At 38.2% G+C, this 555-nt stretch overlaps 1 protein-coding gene across 1 annotated transcript in view; it reads right to left on the minus strand.

Moving 5' to 3' along the window:
* Nucleotides 1-555, minus strand: part of LOC119593815 (28S ribosomal protein S31, mitochondrial-like) — a 9,130-nt gene that overhangs the window by 6,404 nt on the left and 2,171 nt on the right. The window contains exon 2 of the mRNA XM_037942844.1: nucleotides 198-357. Within this exon, the coding sequence (XP_037798772.1) occupies nucleotides 198-357 (160 nt within the window). The remainder of the gene's footprint in view (nucleotides 1-197; nucleotides 358-555) is intronic.

Consider the following 555-nt stretch of genomic DNA (forward strand, 5'->3'; position numbering starts at 1 on the left):
AGACCTAAATTTATCTTGCTCCATAAAATCAATCTTGTCAATCATCTTCTTAATATAGACACTACACACATGGGCACACAGTCACAAACGATGAGACGTGCACGCAATTAAATATATGCCTTCAATAATAACACAAACATATAAATCAAAATCCTAGCATGAAGTGATTTCAAAATAAAAACAGGAACTAATAATACCGTTGCTAACGATGCAAGCAAATCGTTCAGTTTCTTCTTTGCAGCCGCTTTCTTGTCATCGGCCTTTGTTTCAGGCAACTCCTGTTTCTCTGGGGCCTTGTCATCATCTGGTGGCACGCTGCACAGTGGACGAAGTTGCCCGCGTGACAACAAACCACACCTGAAACCATATTGCAATCAATGTTTCATAAAGGTTAAAGACTAAATTTGCAGTTTCTTGTTTCCAGCTTATTATAATACTGGTGGAAATATTTTGAGAAAACACGAATAAATGGAAAATATTGCATGTTATCATAGGGGGGGGGGATGCTGATTAACCCCATACTACTGGGAAAATTTAGAGTTCAATGTAGTACTG

The sequence above is a fragment of the Penaeus monodon genome, chromosome 32 (assembly GCF_015228065.2).
Source record: "Penaeus monodon isolate SGIC_2016 chromosome 32, NSTDA_Pmon_1, whole genome shotgun sequence".
NCBI lineage: Eukaryota > Metazoa > Arthropoda > Malacostraca > Decapoda > Penaeidae > Penaeus > Penaeus monodon.